This window comes from Lampetra planeri, chromosome 12 (genome assembly GCF_965212315.1).
Source record: "Lampetra planeri chromosome 12, kcLamPlan1.2.h2, whole genome shotgun sequence".
Lineage (NCBI taxonomy): Eukaryota > Metazoa > Chordata > Hyperoartia > Petromyzontiformes > Petromyzontidae > Lampetra > Lampetra planeri.
This window is the reverse complement of record NC_136118.1, coordinates 13,127,014-13,150,852: the sequence shown is the minus strand read 5'-3', so window position 1 is coordinate 13,150,852 and position 23,839 is coordinate 13,127,014. Positions and strand designations below refer to the sequence as shown.

The 23,839-nt window shown below is 44.8% G+C and overlaps 1 protein-coding gene across 7 annotated transcripts in view; it reads left to right on the top strand.

The window, feature by feature from the left end:
* The window catches only part of PROM1 (prominin 1), a 57,651-nt gene that overhangs the window by 1,812 nt on the left and 32,000 nt on the right, over positions 1–23,839 (top strand). For all 7 annotated transcript variants that reach the window (XM_078599578.1, XM_078599575.1, XM_078599576.1 and 4 more), the window contains exons 2-6: positions 9,150–9,609; positions 16,525–16,583; positions 20,162–20,367; positions 21,719–21,839; positions 22,560–22,623. In XM_078599578.1, the coding sequence (XP_078455704.1) occupies positions 9,378–9,609; positions 16,525–16,583; positions 20,162–20,367; positions 21,719–21,839; positions 22,560–22,623 (682 nt within the window). In that variant the 5' untranslated portion in view covers positions 9,150–9,377. The remainder of the gene's footprint in view (positions 1–9,149; positions 9,610–16,524; positions 16,584–20,161; positions 20,368–21,718; positions 21,840–22,559; positions 22,624–23,839) is intronic.

Genomic DNA, 23,839 nt, shown 5'->3' with positions numbered 1-23,839 from the left:
ACAATAGTTGTCGTTACGGTGTTTGACCATACTTCACCACGCTCGTCAACACTGTAATTCAGTACTGTACTCGGCTTGGACTTTCAGGAGAGACCAGGGGTCTCTTCTACCCCTTAGAACAGATGCCAAAGTCGAGGTGACCGAGAAGAGGCATAGACTCGCATTTCAATGATTCGATTTTTGTCCAGTTTTTACCCATCCTATTTGTGTGTCTTGTTATGTTTCGTAATTTATTTGTAGATATTTGTCCACTCCGGTGGGATAAATGTAACAATTTGGTGGTTTCTGCTTGTTGGGTACGGTCTTGGCTATTATAATGCTGCTGTTTGTGTTCTCGTTTGAGTTGTGGTTATGTAGCAGTCATTGTTGTGCTTATATTGTGACTAAAATTGGAAACTAGTTGTACGCCTGTTGCTAATATTTATACACGCGGAGTTGATGATACCGAATTCACATGATAATTATTGTTGATATCATTGTTGATATTTATTTGTTGTCGATATGAGCAGTAAATACATTGTTGATGTTGACATGTCATTGTGGATGTTATGTCAAATCGCTGATATTTATGGTGATATATTTCAAAGTATTGTTGTTTTCATATGTTGATGTCGATTGAAAGTTTGGCAAGTGTGTGTCGTGGGCGGTACTGTTTGCCCTATCAATGTCGCTCCAGCCACACTCAGTGCAAGTCCTCACCCTTGTGTATGTGTTCGTGATATTTCCCAGGGCTAACAGTCAGACTAGGGCACTTTATCATTGTATATGACCAACAACCACACAGAGACAAAGAACCCAGGTATTGTACACATCCTCCAAAGTGACTAACGTGGTTGTTAAGTGCAGTCTCCAACTCGTATCCACTCTATATCTGGTCTTGTTATTGATGTGCAATGAAGAAGGGCCATATGCCAAAACATCGCCTATTATAGTTTTTTCCTTTTAAGGCTACTGTGTTATTGACAAATGTGTTCAGTGTTTTTGTTCACGTGTAGACGAAGGCATTGTTAGGATTCTCAGGAATCTCTGCTGTTGCTCAAAGCTCACAGAGCCAGACGTAAGGCATCTTGAGCATTCTTAGGGCTCAGTGTTTACGCACCAGGCGTGGAATTCTGAGGTCTCGCTATCGGACACAATTTATAATGTGGAGATTTGCTGTTTCAGGTTGTTAGGGCCTCCGCTGCGAGAGATTAACAACTCCGCTGGAAGACAGAAAGTGGTGAAATAAACTTCAAGTAGACAACAACGATGGGGTATCAGCATCCGATGGATTTTGAACAAAATTATATTTGAATTTAATTCGCACGGTTTTCTCGCTCGGGCATTTTTACCTTTGAAAATGATTATTATGTCTAAGTTTATTTAACCGCTCGCTTTATTCCAGTGGAGTTGTACATCTTTTGCAGTGAACGCTGCAGTAAAACTCCACGTTATAAACTGCGTCTGATAGCTTTGAACGGCATATTGGAAGTGCCTCTCTGTTGTGTGCACTGTGTATAATGTTTATTTTTCTCTCGTGTCTCTAAGGCATCTAGTGTCTTTGGTGTTTCTTTTGTGTATTTCCTGTGACAAGTGAATATCTCTGGTGTCTGTCATAGGGATGCTAATGATGCATCAGTTTATTAATGTGGATTCTTAAGGCTCATGATGCGTGTATGGGATCACATTCGTTAGGATTGATGCTTTTTTAATTTAGCAAATTAAACACATGGTACGCTCATGGTCCATTTAGGTTGATGGAGCGAAGAAACAACCGCAAAAAACGAAACCAACAGCATGTTTAAAATACAGACGAGACGGTAAAAACGATTCAAGCAGAATATAATCATGAATCGAATCCCAATTATTAATTGTGATCATTTGTCAAATTGATGAGCGTGTAGGAAGGGGTGGTTAATCATTTTCCTTTAGCCTTTACAGCTGTGCCGAGAGTGTCTTGTGAATGCAGTCCCACTACCTAAAAACTAAACTACTTTTTATTTTCCCAGGTAAGCCCCACTGAGCTATATAGCTCCTGTATACCGGGCGAGGTAGCTAACATCTTGCCATCTGTACAGTGTCTCGTGTACATCTCGCCTTCGCAGTGTGTGAAGTGTCATTAGTGACTGGTCTCTTGTGTGTGTGGTATTTATAGTGTCTGCAGTGTCTCTGGTGCATGCAGTGTATCTCTTGAAGTGTTGTGAGGAGCGGTAGCTTAGTGGTTAGCGCAATGTGCTATGATCCGGGTTACCCGAGTTCGATTCCTACTCTTGGCCAATGTGAGTGGTGAATATCTGAACTGGTCTTGGACCTCCCCTAGGTCGGCTCTGCCTGAAATGAATACCTGGTTTGGTATATGAACCTTATGGCGGGACCCCGGGGTCCCATAAGCCCCCGGCTCTCGCATAAACATTACATTATAATGTCAACAAAAACTTTGCTCTTTTTCACCAATGGGTTTGAAGGATGGTGGCACGTGTTGTCTTGTTAAACTATGCCTTTAAAACTGAAAACTACTTACCTGCAGTACCTCTATTTAAATACACTATCGAAAAAGAATTTGCACCCCTCTGTCAATCATCGTGTTTCTCAGTGTGGATTTGTGAACACACTTTGTAAACAGTACATAAAATAGAACGCGTTTTCAATGTGCTGTTGATATTGTAACAAGCGTTTATACCAATGTTACTCTACAGAGCAGTGGGTCGCCGCTCCTCTTATCCGCATTGATACGAGCGGTATGTGGGGACTATGGCTTAACCGCAAAAAAAAAACCTATCTGCACAGATGCATACGGACAAGAGAAGTATTATCAAACAGGATGAATTAACGGTGCAACGCATCTCATCTGTTAAATATCTGCAGGTAATAGGATTGTCATCGAGTTATCCTGGCTGCAGACATTGGTAGGTCACAACTAATAATGAAGATAAGAGAGCTGTTTCACTGTAGTATGCATACCGTGGTGACAAATAAAGGACTTGAGTCGTGTCGGCAGTTTGAGCAGCTTTGGATAAGACTTATGATCCTGCCCATACCCGAACATGGAGTGCATTCGCTTGTTCAGCTCTAATTCGCATTGGTAATCCTCGCCGCTGCGCTTGTACGACAACCGAATGATCCGCACCAGGCGGGTCGCGGCGTTCATGTGCACGGTGGGACCGAGTCGGCAAAAATAAATAAGTTAATTACGATTTTGACTTCCGTTTATTCGGGACCCCGGGGTCCGACCATAAGGTGCATTTGTAAAACTTTTGCACCGGGGAGACAAAAGGCTTCTGACCACACCATACCTTCTTGCCAACCTTCATAGGTGCTCGCGAATAGCATTTTCACCAACAGCCTGAAAAGCCTATATTTTCTTTGTCTCTTGTGTCTGTAGTGTCTGCCTATTCTGTAGTGTGTAAATTGTTTATCTTGTGTTATCTCACTCATGCGGGTGTGTTCTTCCTCGCGCAGTCTGGTCCAAACACCTGAGAGAATGTGTCCCTGACGAGTGTGTGTACATCATCGCCAAGCCCATAGATGAGCCGGAGAGAGAAGAGGGAGGGGGGCAGGAGCCGAAGAGGCCAAGAGAACGTCTGAGTAGACGATGATGGGGTGCTGGAGGAGGAGTTTGGTGAATAAGTTTGTGCTGGAGAGAGAGGAGGTTGATGAGTGGGTATAAAATATGTTGGAGGAAGGAGGATGTGGACGAGGTAGTAATGGATGATACAGACACAAGGAGGATAATGGGGATTTGGCTAATGGGGGGGGACAGAGTGAAGGATGAGGATATAGGATTGTATAGGTTAGATGGAGGCATGGGAAGAGGGGGTTTCTTGTTGTTGTGTTGTGGAGAACAATTCGTGCCTGGTGCATTGTTTGCCTGTAACACATTGGTCTCTTATTCGCTGCCCTGACGGCACAGCAGCACTTCACGGGGCATTCTGTGTGTACAAATATACGCACTTGCAGTATACGCCATACGTGCACGTACTGCATGAGAGGCCTTCATTAATCGACTGCTGGATGAACGCCTCCCCGCGCGGTGACATTCAAGGTTTAACCCTATTTCACAATGCTGGGCATTGTAGGTTGGTGACAGATGTCCGGAGGAGCGTTGCTAAGGACCAGTTCGTATGTCGACTGCCACTAACGCTAGCCGTGGATGTCGGGTGGCCATGGATGGGCATCGAACTCGGGTGGCCGTGTTCATAGTGCAGCACGTTAACCACTGTTCTATCACTGCACTCTACATTTGACATATAGCACTGGAGATGTTTTTCTATAATATCCAACCAATACCAATACCCGCCATTTGCCACTAAGTGACGGTGATGTCACCACGGCGTCTGTGTCAGGCCAGGTGCACTTTGAGGCCACGTGCTCGCTGACAGGAGTTCTCGGGACAAACCCAGGTGCCATGGGTTGGCTGACTGAGATGACCGGTACATGCACCAGCTGTACCCCATACTGTGCCAACTTGATGAATTTTAGCCGCCCGGCGCTCCACTTGTTGTTGTGAGCATCGCTCCTCTGCCCTCCGTTGTTGCTGGAGGGCGACTGCCTCCAACTTCCCAGTAGCGTCCTTCACGAGCCTCCTCCATAGAGGCCAAGTTCACTCCGCTCCGCATTCTCCCGTACTGCATCAGTCCATCTCTTCTTCTGCCCAAGTCATGCCCGTTTAACCACCTCTATGCAGCCAAACAGAAGCTATTTGGGCATGCGGTGGCTAGGCATGCGGGCTTAATGACCCAGCCAATGCAGCCTTGCCTGTCGGAGGAGCTCACTGATGGGAATGTGTCCAGATCTTTCAAGGATTTGTGAGCTCATCACACAATCCAGCCTGGTTAAACCCAGGATGGATCATAGGCATGCCAGCCTGAATGTTTCTAACCGGCAAAGATGTTATATTAGAGGGGCCCACGTTTCACAAGCGTAGAGAAGGGAGGACATTACTGGCCGAGAAGACCCGAAGCTTCGTGCGGAGCGACAGACCAGGTAGCTTCCAGACATCATTGCGCAGCCGATGAAAAGATAATGCCGCCCGATTGATTCGTAGTGAGATCTCTCTTTTCAAACCGGAGCTGGTCAAAAGCACGCTGCCCAGGTATGGGAAATTCTCCACTCCATAACCAATGGTGAGCTGAGGGGGTGGAGTGTCTGGTGGCACAAAATACCCAGGAATAATATCCAACGCACAGAGAAACACAATGCCTTGAGAAACTGCCCAAAAAGATCAAACCTGAAGTTATCAGTCTGCTTGGGAAGATGCTTGTGTATATATTGTATAAAGGTGCACAATCGTTAGCCGCGTTGCTATATGGAAAATGCAAGGTAAGATAATGCATTGTCTCTGCGCCTGGTACCGCGTCCACACACACACACTGCTCATTGGGGAGATGAATACCCCTCTCCTCCCCCCAGTGGAGCGTACAGTTTGTGGGAGTATCACCTTGGTTGTAGATAATTGCGTGTTTCATCTCGAGTGGGAGTCCGACTGGGATCGCGTTGTTACGAACCCATTGACCCGAGTTCAATTCCCACTCACGGTCAACATCGGTGGCGAGCAGGTCGAATGAGTACATGGTGAAGAGTGCAAAGTTCACCACTGGGGAGACAAAGGCGGCCGGGCGTGGTGCTGTCCGCACCACCCTCTCGTGTGCCGTACCAGCTCGCTAACAGCACTTTGCCCAACAGTCTGTACAGGCTACGTGGGGGATCTTTGTCTTTGTGTAGTTGGCCCTTTCTAATGTTGTGGCTGATAAAAAGTAGAGGCTTGCACAAAAAATAAAGTTGCTTACTACGTAGCTTGCAAGTACACTGCTTATATGCAGCATATCTTATACAATTATACAATGGCAAAGAGTAGGTACTTTTAGTCGTGTCTATAGGTGCACATATGCTTACACTGTGTGGACAATATTTTTTTTGTCCAAATGATCCAGAGCCCATGCATATCAACATCGGAAAGGTTCCCATGAATATCACATCTGTTTACTGGTGTCAGTGCCCAAATCCCACACGAATGTTCGTGTTGTCGTTTGTTCTTCTATTTTTAATTCAACAAATGCACAGTTTAATACCACTGCACGCCGCCTGTGTAGTCCTCGATTTAGTGACCTTTGTTTAATCAGGGACAGCCTATACAAGCATTCTGTCTTTACAACAAGTGACACCTTTTTAATTGTTGTCTTATTGAGTTCGATAGCTGTATTTTAATTTGCATTTTGTTGGATGGAATTTATGAAAAAACTGAGCATTTATTTGGATTGCACCATCCCTTTCGAAGCGGAAGTCTCCATTTGTGTTCAATATGTTTGGCCACGATGCATTTTAACAACTGTTAGATATGATTAAATGTTATAAATTTGAAGTCAATTATCTCTAAATTATCTCTCGCCCCAATCTGCACCCAAGGGCCTGCCGTTCACGATGGCGGGAGGCCAATGTTGAAAACAAATCTTTTATGTCTCAGCTATTTCCACAGCTTCCCTTCCCGCCCGCGTTGGCTGAATTGAATAATTTCGACTTTCCGCCCAGTCCAATTACAATAACGAGCTCAAGACAAAGTCTCGGCGCGTTGCCACTTGTGCACTCCGGGCAGTAAATGTGAAGCTGTGCGCACTGCCGTCGTGGCGTTGTATATGAGGCAGTGATGTTATCAGCAGCAGTTCTAGGAATATTGCACTGCGGGCCTGAAATGTTTGCAACATCCTGTTGGGGATTAGTGTTGCCATCTCAAAGAAATATTTTTTAAGGTCGATGTGGTGAGCGGGCGTCGAGCTAATTGGTAATTGATTCCGCTTCTAAAACTCCAACTGCAGGGTTGACATAACTCTCCTCCTTAGTTCTCTGCGGTCTCTCTGGGGGAATTCCCTCGGGAACGTTTCATCCGACTCGGATGAAGGAGAAAATCACTCCCCCTCCTTTGTCGAGTTCTCCACTGAGGGACGGGAGGAGGTTGATGACGATGAGGAAGAAGAGGAGGGAGATGAACTGGCTTCTTTCCATGCCCACTTGGTCTTGGTGGCACGACAATTGGCTTGCCTCTGGCCTTTTTATTCCTTCCTCTTAGGACGTTCTAGGTGCATCTGCAGTGCCTGCTGGATCTGTGTATTCAGCTCTCTGGAGCCTGGCAATGTACCCTGCAGCTCGACCCTGACCTGTCCTCTAGGCACCTGGGGGACACGGATAGTGCCTGGCATGATAATAATAATAATATGCGTCTCGGCGGAGGGCAGCCCGCACTGCTCAAGCTTCACAGGGTGTTGTTGTTGGAACATAAACACAACTAAGGAGGAAAAGTAATCGCTCAACTTGACAGATTTTGATGAAGGTTTATTGGCTAAAATGTTGACTTTAATAAATGACTCACTGTACAGAAAATCATTTGATTTGAGGAGGGGGGGGGGAAATTGCCAGCCCAGCCTGCTGCAATCTTGATGGTACTTGGAGTGTTTGTGGATTAGGCATGCTGATGAGAATTTGACAAATTCTGCAATTAAATATTACTTAAAATGTCTCCCCATGGGGGCCTTTGCTAGTGCTTTAACCCTTGCAGTAAGTAATTTTCTTTCAGTATTACCTATGCCCAACCAACGAATAGGTGATCACGAAGAATATTCCACGAGAGCAAATAAATGTCATTGCTTTCACATTTAAACAAAGCCAAACGTGCTTGCTTTGTGTTATGTTATAGATACATTTTTTCATGACATCAGGAACTTAAACATACATTTGTCAGTGGTACAAAACCACATTTAATTTCATTTTTTTCATCACATTGCACGTGTATCTTTAGGCGTTATGCAGGTTATATTGCGTCGATGAATAGGCAGCGTTTCAAGATTGGCTGTGACATTGTCTGACAGTGACCTTTGACTGAACGTACATGGTCTATAAGGCGATGAGACAAACATTTTACTTTCACCTGTAACAAACAACAAGCCATGACAGTGTTGTGACTACTGCTGATGCAAGCAAGTAGTCAAGTTTGAATATAAATGAATATTTTATTATTATTATAACTAGCAACCTGCATGATATAATAATGATAAGAATAATAAACGCAAATTCAGGCGCGTGCATGCATCACAAATCGGACGCAAAGTTCGACAACTCGGGAGGTGCTAAGCCAGAGCTCGGGGTCACTCATAATAGCAGCGTGAACGGGCATAATATAATGTACCAAAGCAAACTTTGTTAGACGAGCCAGTGGCAAATGTTTCAAAGGCACTCGATTGTGCATTCAGCTGAATTTGTATTCATCGCAGTTGTGTGCTGTCATTTGAAGTCATCAGTGGAGAAGTATGTGCATGGTCATGCGTTTATTCTTTTTTACTCGTGTGCGGTGTTGGCTTTACTATTTTTTAAAGCCGGTGGTTATTGTTTACGATAAAAAAAAGAAACGTTTAACGCAGGATTTGGATGTATTGGTGTCGTACATCATCTCAAACACTATTAAAATCGTAATTATAAGGCAATACGAGCAATTAACTTTCTTAATTTCTTATCCTTTATCTGGGACTACACCGCTAAGATGCAACATCTCCTTTGCCGCACGGCCCCAGCTAATGGGATAAAGTAATTGCAGATGTTCTTGTAAATACTGATAAAACGTGTCGGAGCATCTGATTATTTTTCGTTGCAAATCTCAGATGTACTTTTTGCCCTTTAAATGTTACCGTTATGTTTTAACTGTGAAAATAGAATGCAGTCTTATTAAAATAAAATCTAGGCAACTATAGATTTGTAGTCTTTTGTTGCAATATAATTAACCATGAAACGTGTTTTACTCGTATTTTTACTGTATGTAAAAGGCGTTCATTTGAGTGGCCAATAACATTTTCGTTGCGATAGAAAATACTTGTTTTAATTGCGCCTCCAGCGAGCCAAATGGCAATCCAAACAAGCGAAACGTATTACGATTTTAAAACATCGGCGAACCTTTAAATTACCGTGTGGCTGAGTTGATTGGAAAAATTCGTGCAACCAACCAGTGCCTTGTAATTGGCTGTGTGAACCTTTCAGATAACCCGGTGTGATTTCCTCTTAAGTGCAGCTGCAGATTATTTATTCGGTGAACTGGTATATGGCAGCCGGCTTTTTGCGTATGTGCGTTCCTGTAAAAGTGTTTAAAGTGTGTGTTTAAAATACCCTCTTAATTTTTGCTATTGTCTTTCCAGATGTCACAGATATAAACACTCCCGCTACCCCACAGGACTACGGGAGGTGCCACGGCCATGTGAACGTATGCGTACCATTCATCTGATCGTACGATGAGAACGAGAATCTGGATGTGAGCGTTGTTGGGACCGTGTTCGCTGGCACGGTGTGCGAAGCTTTCGCGCGGAAGACGATGGTGGCGCACCACTCCCTTGTGCGTTAGCGTTCGCAGCCTTCCCACAGCGAAGATGGCCGGTGGCATGATGGCTTTCCCGGCGGTGTTTTTCCTGCTGGCGCTCGTCCTCCTGGCGAGCTTGGCGGGAGGTCAGTCGGGCGTGCCGTCCACCACGCTGGACTACGGGCAAGTTCCTACGGCCACGTACGTGACCGACACGAACTACGACGCCGGCGCCATCGGAACGCTCTTCTTGATGGTGCACAAGTTTCTGGACCTCGTTCAGCCGAATTCATTTCCTCACGGTGAGTGCTTTGTGAGATTTTGTGACTATGTTGAAGTGTTGGTGTATATATGCGGTTTATATACGTTTAGCCAATATCTTTTCAGGTCATCCTTTCCGTAGATTTTAAAGGGTAAATGTGCAGCCCCGTAATAACCTGCTCACGCCACTGCTGGCGGAAAGGCCTCTACTTGAGCGAACTTTAGAGGGTTCCTGTAGAAGATATTTTGGTCGACTCTTCCATAACGGCCAAAAGTCTTGGCATAGGTTTCAGCACCCACACCTCACCGCACAACACGCGACCTGCCGATCGACTAACTGGGCCCAATAAAACAAATACTTTCTTGTCTGAAGTCGGCGGTGGTTTAGCTCGAGAGAGAGAGAACGACCCTATGCATGGAAATGTGGAATTTCCAGATCTGGTAGCTCCTCCTCAAGCCTGCCAACGGAGGTGAGCACCACCCAACGGTCATTTGGGTCTGAAGGCGCGATAGGAGACATGTTTGAGACATGTGTGTTTTGCTTGACATGCTCGTGGGGTGTCATCGCTTTCTCCATGTTTTTGACATTTGAAAGAAAAGTTGACTCTGAAAAATAATGCAATAACGTTATCCTATTTTTACATGCTTTACATCTGAGGATTATTATATCCAATTATTTATCAGTATTGGATAGGTGCCTTTCATGTTTTCTCCTCTGTAAGCTGAAATCCATATATCCCCACTAGCCTGGATTTTTATTTTTTCCACTTGGCCATGCCCTGATCTGTGTGTGCATTTCCATCCTTAGATGATTTTGCCCTTTCACTCCTTGGTGGTCTATACATTTACTGTGCACTAATTAACTTGTTTACATTAAGAATAATTTGGATATTTCACGTTTTAGTTCATCCATATATTCTCTCACCTGTTCCCATTTTTGTAAGTGTCAATAGTTTTATATATTTGTAACAATAACATTTTTTCTCCATATGTGCCTTTTTTTTGCTCTGAATGAATATGTATGTATGTTGAGCTTCTTTTGACTGAACACAATCCATCAGAGCACATATATTGGTGGCCTCGGCATTGTACTACATATGACGGAGGCCTGGCTCAGGATTGGACTGCTCTGCTGGTTGTGGCAGATTATAAAATATCAACGATAGGATTTCTCTCCATAGCAACATGTCACAGGCTTGAGCATTAGACTGAAGTTAATTCACTTGATGGCCTTAATCTTGAGCCTCTGCCGAGTGCTGTTGGTAGGAGGCATCTGTCCTCTTAATTTTAATAATTGTTTTTCCCCCCCTCCATGTTGTTGTGTAAAGAGCTGCACGCTTCTTACGCGTAGCCTGTAAATATGTCCAGTGGACCGTTGGAATTCACGAGTTTACGGTCGCGCACGGCCTGTGTTGTGTGGGCATTGGGTCTGCCTGCCTGCCTAACATCACAAACTCCATTGGCAGTCTTGTGCATCCTGTTTTCACCTGCTCTGCTGTTTATATTCAGGCTTCACAATGGTGTTTCCTTTGGTTGCCCAATTTCAAATCACATCGTTTATGCAAAACCTATCCGCATTTACAGTTAATTAATCGTTTTCCATTTATTTTATTTATGCAGTGGGTTTCATTTCGATAAGCGGCAGAAGTAACTGCCTGCCAGCTGGCTAGTTGAGATTTTTGCGAGTACACGTCCTACAATTGCCGTGAGCACGTCAATGGGCACGGCTCTCCGTGGTACCATTCATACGCCGGCGAAGGGCGTGCAATATGAGCCGCTTCCATCGCAACTGCGAAAGGGCAGCGCAACAAGTGCGTGATTGTGATGCTGGACAAAACAAGTTCTGTTGCCGAGTGGCTGGGATTTTCGGAACAGGATTTCTGTTGATTTTTAAACCGATTTATTAGGAGGCTAAGACAGCCTGAGCAGCCACTCTGGCTAATTACAAGACCAGTCCAAAACGGTGCTCGGATGCCCCGTCGTTGATAATTTAGTGGCCATTAATATCCACGGCATGCGATGGGAATGTCACTGTTTTCAACACGCCATTGACCTTGTTGCTGCTGCTTTTATTTTACATTGTCATATTCAAACGTCATTGTACGGTGATTTTCGCGAATTTGCCCGCACCTTAAATTGTCCTTAAAAATAGTTTGAGTTTTGCTTACTTTTTTAGTTGTCAATTACCGTTTACATCTCACGATATTGGTTTTGTAACAGTTGCCTTTGTCAGCCAACACCGCAAATATGTATTTTATATGTACATTTTAATGCAGTGCAGTTATTAAATGAAAAAAAAAGCTGTAGATTTTCATGATTAAAACTAAAGGGCCTATCAATAAAAAATCACGTTCACAGGTGGCGTTTTTTGTGTCCAGGCTCTGTGACTGTGGAACACTCTGCCTGTTTGCGTCAGGTTTCACCTTTTAAGTCAACGATTAAGATCTATTTCTCAAATGTAGACGTCTTATTTTATTTTAGCTTCTTGTGATTATATTACTGTTTTGTTCATTTTTCCTTTTTACATTTTTTCGTGTTTTTACAAAGTTTGTCTCTGTAAATGTTGGTTTTATCTTAACGTGTGTGAATTGTCCCTGAACCTTGTGGTACAAAAGGCACTAAAAAGAAATAGTATTATGAATAGTAAACTTGATTAGAAATACATGGAACTATTAAAATTTACATAAATAGTTGTTGAAGTTTAAAATATTGCCATGTATTTCAGCAGTGAGAATGAAGAACACATCAGCATATCCATTTAAATGATGTATGCTACTGATTGTGTCAGTGCCATGATGATGTATCAACATACATATGCCCGTGGCTTAAAATGACAATTCACTCTTTACGACACTGTCACTCTTCCTTGCGAGCGTGAAGAGTCCTCTGACCTATCAGCCATCCCACTTTGCCACTTTAGCTCAGCGATGAACCAAACAACTGGGGAGAGGTGAATTATTTTGCAAATCGTCAACAGCCCTTTTGCGGTGAAATGGTGAAAAGTCTTGTCGGACATGCAGTGTGTTTTTAACTGGCTCACTGATGTGATCTCGAGACGTAAGATTGAGGATGGCATGTGTACACCAGAGGATCTGTCAGTGAATGGTTGAAATGTATAGCCCTGCGCGAGAATCGCAGTGCGACTGAGACGCGTTCTCATCATAGCATGTGGATGTGTGAATGAGTGGGCATGTTTGTCTCACGTTTTTTGGTCGTTTCAAATCAAACATGTAAAACCTCGCTGTGTGTGCATATTGTCGTCGTGAAACAATAGTGAAGATGCTCGAGTGTGAAGACTTGAACATATTCGTTAACAACATTGCCTTGAAAGGAAAAGTAGTATAATATAGGTGATGTTTCAGTCAGTGGCCCTTCTTAATAGCACATGGTATGGCCCGAATATGAAAAGTGTGTCAACTCCACAAAGACCAGTGTCATTAAAATTGCATGAGTGCTCGTTAAAAATACGTTGGCTACGCATCCCTATTTCAGGAGATTTGTGAAAGAGTCTTAAGACTCCGTAGAATGTCCTTATAAAAACAAGTACTATATAACAAGCACTATTTAAATGATATGCAATACGGTACAATGTTCCGTGCTTCGTTCCAAAATGCATCTCGTTTTCTTTTCATTTAAAACGCAAAAATATTTAAACGTGTGCTGAGTATTTTTTTTAACGGAATACATTTCCATGAGTGAACCATAATGCTTAGAAGTTAATGCGTGTGTGCCCTTTGTGTAATACCAAAAGCAGAGCTGGACACCGCTGCTGTGGACACCGCTGTGCGAGGAATAGCCGCGTAGTCTTTTTGTTAGCGGTGGAAACTGTGATCAGTCATTTTAATTAGGCCGTTTAGGTACAACGGACGTCCTTGTCGCTTGCTGCATACAGTAAATGCGTGAAGATTACATTGCGGTGTTCTGCATGCGTGCAGTGCACACTACGGGATTTGTCGCTCTTTTAAAATCGAATGGCGGTCAAATTGTGCTTCCGGTTCTGACAGCTCCACGGACGATGCACGAGATTGGTGTTTTTGACCTCGGTTCACGGAATATTTCCGTTTTAATCTGGAGCAGCTGCATATTTTATAAAGAGTGCACTCCTGTTTAAAACGTTGAGTGTGCCCTTGTGCGGGTCATAACATTGGGTTTTGCGTCCTGCAGATAAAGGTTGATTGTTTAAATATGAAAACAATTTATTTTTTATATGCAGAAATAATTGAACACTCAAGGTAACACGCTTAATTTCTCAAGTTTTGCTTTAAATCTAATGTATAAAAAAGATCACCTTGTTTTGTTTATTGGGTTGATAAGTTAAAATAGTAATAAAAAATGTACAGCTCTTTGTCACTGTGCGGTTGTATGACAGCCTCTCCATGCTGTGTGAGTTGTCGGGGTCTGGCGCTGGCCAGTGTGGGTTGGTGAAGGAAGGGGCCCAGAATTGGTTCAGATGTCACTCGCCACTGATATGATAAGTCGTGGCTCGGAATCGAACTTAGGGCTTCGCCGGGTTCAAAGCACACTGCGCTAACAGCTGCTCCATCACACCACCACGATGAACGCTGCCATCAAACGTAATTGTTTATTATCTGAAATAACATTGAGCAATTTCTTGTTTTTTTACCTATTTATATTATTGCCTATTACTGATGAGCAGCTTCATTACTTACATTGACATCTATCCTGTACATTCATGGCAATGGTAAGACTGTAGTGTGTGGGAGGCAGTGGCACCGTGAGTCTGAGCACTTCCCTGAAGCCGGTGACCTGAGTTAGATTCCCCACCACGGCCAACATCAGTGGCCAATTATATTTGACCTGATCCAGTCATTTATACCATGTCACCAACCTGCGCAGACCGGCGTAGTGAAGTATGGTCAAATACCTCCTACCACTGTCACCGCACGTTGAGGCCATCGTCCCGCAGCAAATTGCTAGGGGTCTGTAAATTGCCGTATTATTTGAAAATTACAATTCTCTATAAACTATTTGTACATTTCTGTTCTGGTTGCACCAGTGAGTGAACGTATTTATGTCTGTATGACAAAATTAGTTTAGGTGAAATGTGTCTTAATACAGAGGTGATTTACGTATTGCAGATCAAAAACAGAAACATAGCGAGAGGATTGTTAGCGAGTCTGGATGCGTTCCCTCCCCCCGCTGTTTTATGTTCACGATATTCGGGAAGTGTTTGGGAGCCCAGTTTGCTGTGCGGCTGCCAGGCCTGTAAATCCCTCGCGTTGTGTAGTGCGGTGACCTACTTTCACGGAAGCTTTTCGCAGGTGGCATGCGAGAGCTTAGTGTGCAATGAAATATTTGATAATGATTTTTTGGGTAATCTGGCCAAATAGATCAGTGGGTAAACCTCTGTCACCTGCTGTGCTGAGCCACGCGTACAAATACAAATTATTAAATTGCGTTAATCCTGTCGGACGTTTACTGCACAATGTCACTTCTGTTAATGCTCGCGTTGTCATTCTAACGAGACACATTTATGTGAAACTGTTAAACTGGAAGTGTGTATTGTGTCATTAACGTATATCACTGCACTTTGAGTCAGTGCTAAGTGGTCATACAAAACATTTTAGGAGATTATTATAAAATGTTGCAGCTGCTTGATTAATGCTTTTTAATTTCAGAGCAGTGCCCTCTGCATTTGGTTTTGGACGCTATGCAGCAGTTTACAAGGTTCCACATTGTTCTCATTATTGTTTTTGTGGGTTCGTGGGCCTGCTCGTTTACCGCCTACCAGACCTGTCAACTGGCCACATGCCCATACCAGCATATAGGCTGGCCTTTGGTCAAAAAGAAAAAAAGTCTGCATTTTAATTACATTTACACATCATTAGCAACTAACACATTTAGTTTAAGCTAAATAACAGAATATAACGAACGATATATATTGACAGTTTAAGAACACATACAAAAATCACTTTGTATATTCTAAGCCGAGTTATCACCCAGAAGCAGAGGGCTACCACTGAGCTTCACTGGATGTGGAATGTTAATCATATTTTGGAACAGACTTGAAGAATTTACTTCGTGTATTTGGAAAATAATTGTGATTAACGAGAGGGAGAGAGCATGAGTTAGTAGAACAGTGGGTGACCGGGGTGTCCCAAGTACACGGGTTTGCCAAATCATAGAACAGGTAAGTGTACGTGGTGCCGTGGTGGCGAGAGATTAACTCGCTCACGTGGTACGACGGAGGTTGTGGATTCGACCTTGACACGTTGATATTTGGAGTATATTTGGAGTTTTCATGTTTTCCCTGTGCTAGGGTGGATTTTTTTCTCCAGGTCCTCTGCTTTTTCACTCCACATTTAGAAACATGCGTTTAGATGATTTAGATTATTTTGCTGCTGTACATTTACACGTGATAAGCCACTTCGTTGAGCGGTCCATTGTGCCCAGGTCATTTCTGAAAAATAAACTAATAGCTCAGTGGGCTTTACCTGTTATTTGTATATATTTTCATTGATTTGTTTATCTCTCGTATATTTGCCCTCCTGTCGTGTTTTTGTTGTAACGTTCTGACCTCGTGCCCCTACTGGACATCTGTGAAAAAGAGCTTTGTAGCTCATCGGATTCCTCCATTAGAAATAAATATTCTGATTCTGAATTGTCTCGCGTACCCCCTGGAGATGTTTCGTGTAACCCCACGTGGTGACCTTGCCACATGCAGAAAACCGCTGCTCCAGAACAAGTTTCGGCACAGTTTACGTTCACCACAAATTTGTGCTAAAGTTTCTACGCTCGCGTTAGATTTTGGTTTAGAAATATTTCACACGGCACTTTACATGCTCTATGGTTGCGTAGAATATGTGCGTGTATATCAAAGCAAAAATTACGTGATGCACACCTTTGAAAGCGTTTACCGGGAACAATCCATGAATTTGTTTTTATTCAAAGAGATTGTGATGTTTACATTTTTTTGCGGCATTTCTCTCTTGCAGAGTTACTCGCCAAAGCTTTGAAGCAAGGTTTTGGAGTCGTAAACAAGGACTATCACCAGGTTAGTTTGCACGGTTCATAATTTTCACTTGCGCTTGTGTCTGCTCTGCAATCACGAGCCACTCATTTGTGTCGCCGTGCATCACTTTCACAACCTAAGTGTTTCCCGCGAATCACTGTCTTTGCCGCTGCATTGTTATCGTCGGAAGTTCATTTTGTAATGGCAAGTTGCGCGAATTAAATGAACTCAGTACTTCATTTCACCTGTTGCTCTGTGCTTGATTGCCTCACGATGGACGTGTTTGTTGTTGTTGTTGTTCCACGCTGCATGCCTCATTCGCCACGTGCATGGCACCTCAGGCTGAGAGAGTAGTCTTGATGCTCAAGGTAACTCCACCGCCGCTTTTCATTTCTCATTCGCGTCGATTTTAGCGTAGCTATGCGCGGCCGCTCTCTGGTTTCGCCGCGCGCCACGCGTGAAGATCCAGCACGCTTGCTGCTGCTGTGTGCCGGCTTTCTGCAGCATTTTAGCCCCCCGCCCCCCCCCCCATGTATCTAGGTTGGTTATAGCCACCGGTTTGAAGACTGTGATGGCGGCTGACACGAGGTTTTGCAGTGGCCGATCTCGACCTTGCAGGAACGCGCCGCGCTCCCTAACCGCCGCTCCTTGCCATGTTTTTTGTGTTTTCATGGTCACGTCTGATGTGGCTGAATGTCTTGCCCGATGCCATTTTGCCCAGGAAAAATGGAACGTTAAGCAATTTTTGCCGTGAAGGTTTTCTGTTATGTGTTATAAGTGTATGGTACATGTTTGTGGGGAACAGCAACGTAGTGGTTAGCTCTGAATCCGGCTACCCGACTTTAATTGCCAATCATGGCCAACATCAGTGGTGATGATCTGAACTGGTCCTGGGCCTCCCCTTGGTCGACTCCACCTTAAATGAGTACCTGGCGCAGTGTGTAGTAAACACCACCCCCTTCGTGCTCAGTGGCGGCCTTCACTTGCCTCAAATGTCTGCATGGCTATAAGGGGGATCTTTATGTATGTGAGTTTGCTGGCAAAGGCAAATATGAAGGCGCATGGGAATAGTGGATAGAGCATTGCACTAATTCCAACACTGCTAGTTCGATTCTTGACGATGTTGCACAATTCCGGAAGGAATTGAAAACTGAAATTATTATTGTGAGACAAAGGTGGCCAGCTTTTCATAGTACTGTACTGGCCACATGTTTCCTTTAGACTGCCCTTTTTGCCTAATAAGTGCTCGCTTACTGAAATGTCCAAGATGGTCTATATGGGGAGATGGGGGCTGTTTGATTGCTGGCAAATCAAAATCCTCACGTGATTTTCTGTTTAGTTTATTTTCCTTCACCCACACCTCCGATTAGCACGGTTGGCTATGTATGGTGCGAAAGAAGTTCAACATACATATATGAACCTCTGTGTGCTTGCAAATAGCACGTGACTTCAGGTCTTGTGGGGGATTATTTGTCTATGTGTGTGTATCTACGTGACCAGAATGTTGGTGGACTTTTAAAAAATACATCCAGAGGCAAGTTTATTCGTATCACAGCCATAACGGCAAAGAGATAATTTACGGTCTTAGACTCGGGTCAGGGTATAAGGTCTCCGCAGCCACAGGGAAAACATGCCTAATAGATTATGCATGTTGAGGTATGTGTATCTGTGAAACAGCATTGCATGTGCTCATTAGTTTTGAGCTGCCCTGGTAATAAACCCCGTTTTATTTAAAGTAAGGCACTGATGCTCCTTTTTTTCAACGTGGGCCTAAAACCACAGCAAGGAGACAGTCCCGCCATTATGTATGAATCCTATAACGCGGCACCATTTATTTCTGTCCCCAATGTATCGTAAGTTTAACCGTATGACGGCTCTCTTAAGATTTGGCCTCTTTCCAGTGGTGTTCTCCCGGGTCGGGTAAGTTTTGTTGAATGACATAAAACTTGCCAGCGAACCGCCAACAGAGAGTCAACTTCAGAAGGTCCCTATTGACTAAAGCTGTTTATCAATTCAGATTTCCAAACGTCAGTGCTGGTCTCGCTGTTATAACAGTGACAGCACTATTACCATGAGTGTCTCGGATATTTTTTCACTCCGAGCAGTTAATACGAATACGTTTTTGAATGGACTCGCTGTGACTTAGTTTGGACAAAAAAACTCCTTGTCATTGTAAGCTGGGTATACCCGATACTATTATGTCTTGATGTTATCAGATTCTAAATAAGACGTTCGCACATAGTAATGAGCCCCATTACATCTGATACTACCATGTGCGATGCTAAGTCTTGATTCCCAACAAGGATTCATGACACGCACACAGCATTGTGCGACCTGGCGCGATCTGTTACTCAGGCTTGGGCACTGCCCATTGCAAATCTAACTCGGTTGAAATGTTTAAGAACAGAAAAGATTTTGTCTGCGTTCATGAGCCAGGAGTGAATATTTTAAAATAGCCACTGTCCATTCATTAGTGGTCTTGCAATTGTGTGCTTTTCATGTATGTAATACGCATCGGTATTTGATGGGTATTTCAGAGTGAACTGTGTGTTAAATGCTTGTAAAAATAAGTCTTTCTGTCTGTCCTGTAGGTATGCTCACCCAGTATGCTGACTCCATTGTGATGCTTTTTTTTTTTTTGGCAAACCTGTCTGGATGTATAACAGATGAATGTAACTGGCAACAAGTTGGCCATTCAGAGTGGTATACTGGTCCAAACTGTCGAAGAAGATATTAAAATATCACTTGGAAGAGTATTTCAAAGGATTAATGTTTAAAAAAAGAATATGCTGGCCATCTCTCCGCGCCATTAGTGACGCCTGCCAAGAGCTAGTCTGGCGTTAATTTTCATCGCATATTCACTCGTTTTATCACATCACGACGGCACATTTCCAATTTTAACGCCTTGGCATTTCACTAAACCTCGCCAACAGATGTCCAAGCTTTTTATGCTGTACTCCGGTAGGCTTCCACGTAACAAAGCCACCCAATTCCCAGAATATTACACACACGCTGGCTGTGCGCGTGACCCTGGTAAAAATGTTGACGACCCACAACGGTTTGTCTGGTGAAACAAGAGTGGCATTGTCGGAGTAAGCGTGCGTTTGTGTGAGAGGTGATGGCTGATATTGTGTTTTTAAATATTTTAAACACAGTTGCTGAGTTACCCGGCTTGAAGTGGCCTGAAAATTGTAATAGATAATAGTTATCACTTTTTTTTTAAATGAGCACGCTTAAAAAAGCAAGTGAACAAGAGCTTGAGGCGAGGAGAGACATTGAGAGGGAATTCCAAACTGGAGCAGTGCGTTGGGAACAAGGCGCACGCCTGTACACCAGCACTGTGGAGGCGAGGGTTGGTGGATCGCACGAAATGTTGATAGAGGATCTCAGAGCTTGGGCATTGGTTGGTGCTGGCCAAACCTGTGGCTGCCTTCCCGCTTGTCTGTGGTTCCTCATACCTCTGAGTTCTATCTCTATGGTGAATGCTGTGCAGCGTGTTGCACCTCATTATTAAGTGTCGTAACCTGCAAGTGTGGCGGTTCAATTCGGCGTGGATGGGTCGGTGATGTGGCCGTGCGCGCTCACGTTGTGCTTTCACCGGACCCAACCGTTGCCCTCAGATCATCTACTATGAGCTCGGCTTCATCGTGTGCGCGGCATTGGGCGTCGCCTTCCTGCTGCTGCTCCCGCTGGTGGGCTGCTGCCTGTGCATGTGCCGCTGCTGCGGGAACTGCGGCGGAGAGATGCACCAGAGGCAGCGGAAGAACGCCGACTGCAAGCGCAGCTGCTTCGGCGCCACGCTCTTCCTCGTCACGCTCGTCATCGCGTACGTCGTCTCGTCCCGCCGACACCTCTTGTCGCAGCGGCCGCTCGCTCGCTCGCTACCCGGTGGCGGTCGCGGTTGCCCGCTTGCCGGTAGCAGTGGCGGCCGCTTGCTCCCCGGTGGCGGTGGCGGTTGCTCGCCTGCCGGTAGCAGTGGCGGCCGCTTATTCGCTGGTGGCGGCCGCTTGCTCGCTTGCTCGCTTGTCGGTGGCGGCGGCAGCAGTGAAGGCGGCGGCAGTGTTTTTGCCGTCCCATCGCGCAATGAGTGTTTGCCAAAGTGTCCTTGATCTCATTAGGGGTGAAATGTTAGGACCCCCACGTTTGTGCATGGCGTAATAATAATTGCCAATTAAATAATTGCACGCTAGGCATGTATTCCTCATTTAATTAATTGCTCACACCTGAAATCGCAAACTTGAAAACTCGGCCCATTTTCATAATTAGTTTTTATATAATACCACGCCTTACATAAGCATTGTAGAAACGGCACTGACGTCGGTGTTTTTGGTCCTCGCTCGGTATTGTGCACGATATCGTGCGGCTTGTTTTGCGGAGCGTGTTTAAAAGCAGAGGACAACATTGTGAAACTTGTGGGGAGGGATTTGAGACGGACGCGTTCTGCACAGGGACAGCCTGGCGGCGGGGCTGCTGTCGATTGTTCACTGTGGGTGGCTGCCACTTTCGTTTTCACAACAGCTGGGTCAAAATCCTCGTATTACATTGGCAGAGGGAGGGTGTGAATATGTAAGGTACAAAAGAGAAGTAGTCACTCACGAGTGTAGGAGGCACGTGCATGATTGTTTTGTAGTGACCCAAATTTTCTGGTTACTGAACTAGGCACTGAACTAGCTGTAATGCAGTTAACATACAAGGAGTAGATTGATGGCGTTATCTTATAAATACATGTATTTAATAACAACAACATTTATATACACTGGAGAGCATTTCGGAGTCTCAAGACATTTCCATATGAGTGAGCGAATCATGTGACTGTAATTGCCGGCCTTTTCGTTGTCTACGGTATAGGGTAGCGTATGATCTGATCTTACTTTTAGGGCACAGGTCACTTGTGTAGAATAAATATTGAAAGGTTTCGTGCTGTCCCATGAAGCTGCAGTCGCTCGCACCATAGCATCTGGTGTTATGGAATGGATGAGCTTCAACTGTGTGTTTTTTTTACCATTGGGAAAAGCAGTCGATTCGGTAGAAAATTGTGGCGACTTGTACATTTTTCTACCCAAGAGTGATGAAATATTAGTATTTTACCAAAAACATGAGTTAAGCCAGCGGTATTTGTGTGTTCTCTGTGGTAATTCAAACATGTTTTTGCTTTCCCTTCGTGCGTCTCCGTGCAGGGCGGGCATTGTGTGTGCCTACGTGGCCAACCACAACGTGACCAACACCGTCCGGCAGTCGGAGACCCTGCTGTCGAGCAACTTCAAGGACGTCCGGACCCTGCTCAACACGACGCCCGGTGTAAGCCGCAGCTGCCCCAGCCTCACGTCCGCGCGGTTTCCTCCGTTAAATGTTACCGAAAACCACGCGCCTTACGCACCTGTGGATGTAGATTAAAGTTTAGCAAATGATTTGCCGATACCGCATTCGCAGTGGCACACAAAACAAACAACAACAACAAGTCGACGCATTCATCAATGCCACTGAATTAATATGAAAAGTGCAAAATATATTTTGCTTTGAGTAATGGCCCTTCTCCATAGCACATACATAGAAAGGTTAATAGGGAGGCCAGATTTAAAGTTTAGGCTTTTTTTCCTGCGGGTCACAATTTGCACCGCAGCAAAGTCAGCCGCTGCGCTGCAATGATGCGGCAATGATGCGGCAATGACGCGGCTCGTTTTGCTTTCATTACCGGCGTGAGTTGGACCTAATTAGAAGCACATGGCCGGTGTTGTCTGCTTACCACCAAGAGCCCTGCCAATAATAAACAGCTCATTTGCACGTCGCCCATGTGGTGTGCACGCTGCAGTGGTTCTCATTAGGGGGCTTTGTGCAAATTGCAGATGAGCATTGCGGCTAATTTGTAGAATTCCACTTTTCGTGAAATTTAAACGAAAGGGGGTTTCCAACTCCAAATTAGTCTACAGTGCAACTCGTTTTGTGGCTGTGACTTCGCATATAAAAGCGTGGTTTTTGAACAGGTGACTGACTTGAGTGTGTTTTTTTCTTTGTCTTTAGCAAATCGACTACATCGTTGAAAAGTACAACATCACGAAGGACAGGGCGGTTTCCGATCTCGACCGTGAGTGTAAATATTTAGGGTTGTTGTTTGTACGTTTTGGGGTTTTATGTATCTGTAAATGTTTAACTTTTTGAATCCTAGTAAGTACTTGTAATCGCAACTCTTGGCATTACCGGCAGTGCCAGGTAATAATGTCATTTCTATTAAGGCAGCATTTCACAGTCATCATATCTTTTAGTTATATTCCGGTGCGGACCCCGTTGGGACTAATGCTTTGTTTCCATGACCGCTGGCAACGGGGCACAACATCAGCGGCATGGCCCCTGTCCGTGTCCCCACACTCGTGAGCCACGAGGCTGCGGGGAACTCTGACCATCAGGCTCCACGCCCCCTCCCCCCACTGCCCTTTTCTACACTCCACGGCCTTCTGGGAAGCGATCGGTGGAACGACTATTGCAAATCGCGTTTCAACACAGGCTACATTAGGACGATTACCCCAACTAATGTCGCTGTCATGCTCATACGTTCCTGCTGGAAGCTGAACTAAGTGGTGGTCATCACCGGCTCCGGGTTGATATCCGGATGTGACACCGTGACCGGCTGCGAGGGTGGTTTTGGTAAAGCCGCCACGGTCCCCGTTCAGGAAGGGGAGACCCGTGAGGCCACCGCCCGCTTGACGTCGGCTCGGCCTGGTCAGGGCTGCCGTAGGAACCGTGGCCGAGGCCTGTTGTTGGTGCTGGACCAGTGTGCGGACGACCGAGCCGGCTCGTCCCCCCAGCGGTCGTGGAGGCGCGGCAAGACGGTGTCTGTGTGTCACGCTCAATTGCACGTGCGGCCTCGCTCCCCTGAGCCGATAACGTCGGTGTCCATACTACCGTTATTCGTTCAAACGTTCAATGAAATGGGTACACATTGTGCACCACGCACCTGGTAATTGCTAGAATTTGAAACCCGAGGGGAGGGGGGGGACACATAGAGTTTGGGCATACGTGGTTTCATGTTTAAAAAAAAAGTGTGTTTCTTCAGCCAGTGATTATGTATTCAACATTGTGCCAACATATCTTTCCAAAGACACATATCACTGGTATATTTTGTACAGGCGAGCGGCATGCCATGAGTGAATAGAAACAGGTGGGATAGAGGAGGAGTAGCAGCCCGGCCGAATTGTGGGCACAAGCTATCGCGCCGTTTGCCTTCCTGTTTTCCAGTAAATGCCTATTTACTTCAGCACAGACGCCACTGGTATTTGTATGCAACATACAGGATGCAAAATTCG